General features: G+C 41.7%; 1 protein-coding gene across 1 annotated transcript; it reads left to right on the top strand.

The window, feature by feature from the left end:
- Positions 1–949: 949 nt before the first annotated feature.
- On the top strand, positions 950–3,644 carry LOC147606864 (uncharacterized). The gene is made up of 3 exons (XM_086791429.1): positions 950–1,322; positions 1,693–1,851; positions 3,256–3,644. The coding sequence occupies exons 1-3, from the start codon at positions 1,299–1,301 to the stop codon at positions 3,424–3,426; spliced, it is 354 nt and encodes a 117-aa protein (XP_086647555.1). The 5' UTR covers positions 950–1,298; the 3' UTR covers positions 3,427–3,644.
- The last annotated feature ends 297 nt before the right edge of the window (positions 3,645–3,941 follow it).

The raw sequence follows: 3,941 nt of genomic DNA, 5'->3' as shown, positions 1-3,941 counted from the left end.
GCAAACACATACACACATGCACCCACTAATCCCATATCTACCATGCGGCAATCCTCTCTAGCCACGTGCCACATGGCAGTAATATAGTACCAAGAGGGTCGTGCGCATGCCGCATCAGCATGTGGTCAAGTAATAGTGAGGATAATTGTTACAATTTTGAAATGTTGATTAGGAGCACCATTTGGAATTTGGCATGATCTTGACAAGGGTGGTGTGATCAGTGTTTGGGATTGGGTAGCTGAGCGTATCCTTTAATCGGTCAAAAATCCGCCTCTAATTGGAATTGAACTGGGTGACAAAAATACAACAATAGTGTAAGATTTTAAAAAAGCACACCGTTGTCATTTTCATCAAATTTTCGGCTTCATGAAAAATGAAGAGGAAATTTGTATTCTTCCTAGATGAGGTCTCCCCCAAACTAAACACAAGATGGTGTAGCTTGAGTCACTAGTGTTTGATGATTTTGATGGTGATTATACCATACTTAATTACCATTGGTTTTGGGTAATTCTTTGATATAATACAAATTTCTTACACACAGAATTTTCTGTTGAATTTTAGTGAATCAACGTTTGCTCAATGTGGGATAGAAAAGAATTTCATGAATCCGAGAAATGATGAATACATTGTGATCATCGAGAGCGTCGCTAATTATTTGGGAATTGGCTGGCGATGGTGGGCGCTTCTCGGTCGCCAACAAGCCCGCTGGCCACCGTCGATCTCGATCTTCTCTGGTAAAAACACACACACACAGAAAAAAACAACCCATTTTCCTTGTATTCTGGATCTGATCTGTGTTGGGTATCTGGCCGTTCTCTCTCTCTCTCTCTCTCTCTCTCTCTCTCTCTCACACACACACACACACACAACCCATCTTCTCTGGTAAAAAAACACACACACAGAGAAAAAACCAACCCATTTTCCTTGTATTCTGGATCTGATCTGTGTTGGGTATCTGGGCGTTCTCTCTCTCTCTCTCTCTCTCTCTCACACACACACACACACACACACACACACACAACCCATCTTCTCTGGTAAAAAAACACACACACACAGAAAAAACCAACCCATTTTCCTTGTATTCTGGATCTGATCTGTGTTGGGTATCTGGGCGTTCTCTCTCTCTCTCTCTCTCTCTCTCTCTCTCTCTCACACACACACACACACACACACACACACACACACACGGCCCTATTCTGGATCTGATCCGTGTTGGGCGCTCTCTCTAGAACTCAACTTCTGCAGACCCCTCCATTTTTCCCACTCACACCCTTCAAAACCCAGCAGATCTCTTGGAAATGTTTGGATTCTTCAAGCTTAAGGTCTGGGTAACATAAGTTTGCATTTGTTTTCTGCCATCTCTCCTCTCTCTTCTTCCATCCATGATTCTTGAAAATGCCTCATCAGTGCAGCACAAATCAAAGTAAAAACAAAACAAAAACACACAAAAATTCTTCAAATTGTTTTACATTCTAAAATTTTGCAGACACATCAATAGCAACGCCTGCGCTTCTCTTAACTGTTGGGCAGAATGAGAATTGTATCACCTGAATTATTATAAAGAGAAACTGCAAAAATTATCGTTTTCAGTTTGGTAGATTTCTTGATTGTATGATCATAAGATGTAGAGCATTTATGCCATTTTTTCTCTCTTTTTTTTTGAGCCTTATAGATGGATTTATCGGTGAACAGGATGAGAGGGAGGCAAACATTGTCAAAGAAGCACAAGCATCTACTGTCATCCATGGAGGGCAGGTAGCAGATGAGTTTGCCCCTGTGGAACACCCATTGGAGCCTCCCGAAAACGACCAACCTGTCCGTTGCCCGCCCCCGGAGCCTTGCATCATCCATGTGAGTCTGCTCATCCACAACATTCTGCAGAGCTTTTCTGTTCTGCTTTTTGTTTGGGTGAGTGGGTATGGCTTCAATGGCACATGAAATTTTGAAGAGGAGCCTCTTAGAGTTGTCATCACAATAGCCCATTTGAATGCTACCTCCTTAACCATAGAGGATCTAATCCTTGGTATCATGGCTTCAATGGCACATCAATTTCGAAGAGGAGCTGCTTAGGGTTGTCATTACAGTAAGTCCATTTTGATGTTACCTCCTCTAGAATAGAGGATCTAATACATGAGATTGACATCACAAAGGCGACAACAGTAGCTTAGTAGCCAGAGTTTTTGCAGGCATAAAGCAGTGGTCAAAACTAGAGCTAATGTAAGGCTGGTTACAGAAACCCTTTGCCCCTCGGGGGTCACAGGAGGCATATTGGCTGCATGTGAGGGCTTGCGCAGTCAAATTCCACCCAGCAGGAAAACGTTCTATAACCAGCCTTTGATGTCTCTTTGAACTTGTCTTCAGTGAACCACCTGCTGATAAGAACTTCTCAGTAGGAAGATATTACCAGCTTACTTGTCGACACATGACACATGGGTACCTTGTGCTAGTTCCAAAGGGTGGTGCCCTTTCTCCAATGTCCAGAGTGATGATTGCATGGTTTTTGTGAGTGTGAGTGTGAGTGTGAGTGTGAGTGTGAGTGTGAGTGTGAGAGAGAGAGAGAGAGAGAGAGAGAGAAAGAAAGAAAGATATATTAAGCGTCTACTAAAGACTCAATGGACTGATACAATAATGTCCATGGCATATCTCATCATGGAATGGAAAATAAAACAGAAACAAGACATAAACATATCTGTCTCACTTGGGTGATACAAAACTGTCCATGGAAGCTCATCATGGAATGCTAGGAACATAGAAACATGAGAGCAGCATCAGCCCCCAGTAGATTGTATACCACTCTCCAAAATATCAAGTATGGGGCTAATGAGTATGGCCGAGAGAGAGAGAGAGAGAGAGAGAGAGAGAGAGAGAGAGGGAGGGAGAGAGAGAGAGAGAGAGTTATATTATTGTCTACAAAAGGCCAAAATGACCTATGAAACCAAATACATAACATGAAGACCATGGATGTCTTGCACTAAATCTGTGTTCCAAAAGAAAACATTTGACAAAAAAAGAAAAATCTTACAAGAGCTACAATCCCAAAGATCAGAGATATTCCTCCTTGAAAAAATCTATTTGTGGATTTTGGTTTGGGTTTGTGGAAATCTTCGATGAGGGCTATGCTCTTGACGAGCTGCTCGAAATTTGACACACTCTGTAGCCTTTCTCGAAGTTGCATTGGAGTCAATTCCTCAACAATCCATATCTTTGTGCTGTTGAGCTTTCTTGACTGATTGAGATGGTTCCCGACATTTCCAGGACGGACAACTTTGGAAGGAGAGATTGCAACTGAGCATTAAGAGACGCAAGGAACTCCCTTTCATGAGGGAAACAGGGCTGGAAAGTGCACCTACAAGAAGGCACACGAGTGAGCATGCCATCCTTCCATCCATGAGTGCTCCAGTACAAACTATACTAAAACTCCCATGATATATAATGTTTTTACTGTTAAACCAATGTGAAGGTCATACTGCTGTATTCATATCAAACTTAACTGTCTTAGCCCATGTCAAAGTCTTTCAGTTTTTGCAGACTTTTATATGTATACTAAATGTCACTTTGAAAACCATGTCAAGGTTTTTGGGGTTCTGTAATCTGTTGTATTTATGTTAAGCTCTCTTTACAGAGCTCGTGTTTTCTCACTGGTTGATTGGGCTCAAGTTAAAGTATTTTGAAGTATCAGAGTTTCACTAGTAAGAAAAAGTATGAGAGGTTCTTATAAGTCTCTGGCTGTGTAGCCCAGTTGGTAGGGGGTTTGATTATCTAGGCAGTTGGTAGTGATATGCAGCCGCTGGACATGATGATGCATATCACTACATAAATAGGTAACACTTTCAAAGAAAAAGGGAAGGGAAGAGAAGCATGCTTTTCTTAAGCTAGTTCATAAAAGGAACATCTCTTTATGCATTTCAAAGCCTTTGCTAACCTTGTCAAGATGATTCGCA

The sequence above is a fragment of the Cibotium barometz genome, chromosome 56 (genome assembly GCF_041138505.1).
Source record: "Cibotium barometz isolate CiBa-2024 chromosome 56, ASM4113850v1, whole genome shotgun sequence".
Lineage (NCBI taxonomy): Eukaryota > Viridiplantae > Streptophyta > Polypodiopsida > Cyatheales > Cibotiaceae > Cibotium > Cibotium barometz.
Note: the sequence above shows the minus strand (reverse complement) of the source record. Positions and strands in the feature narration are given on the sequence as shown.

Coding starts and splice junctions, on each gene's coding strand:
- LOC147606864 (XM_086791429.1), top strand. CDS start 1,299: ATGTTTGGATTCTTCAAGCTTAAG. Junction 1,323..1,692: donor TTGGATTCTTCAAGCTTAAG/GTCTGGGTAACA, acceptor ATCGGTGAACAG/GATGAGAGGGAGGCAAACAT. Junction 1,852..3,255: donor CGGAGCCTTGCATCATCCAT/GTGAGTCTGCTC, acceptor CGACATTTCCAG/GACGGACAACTTTGGAAGGA.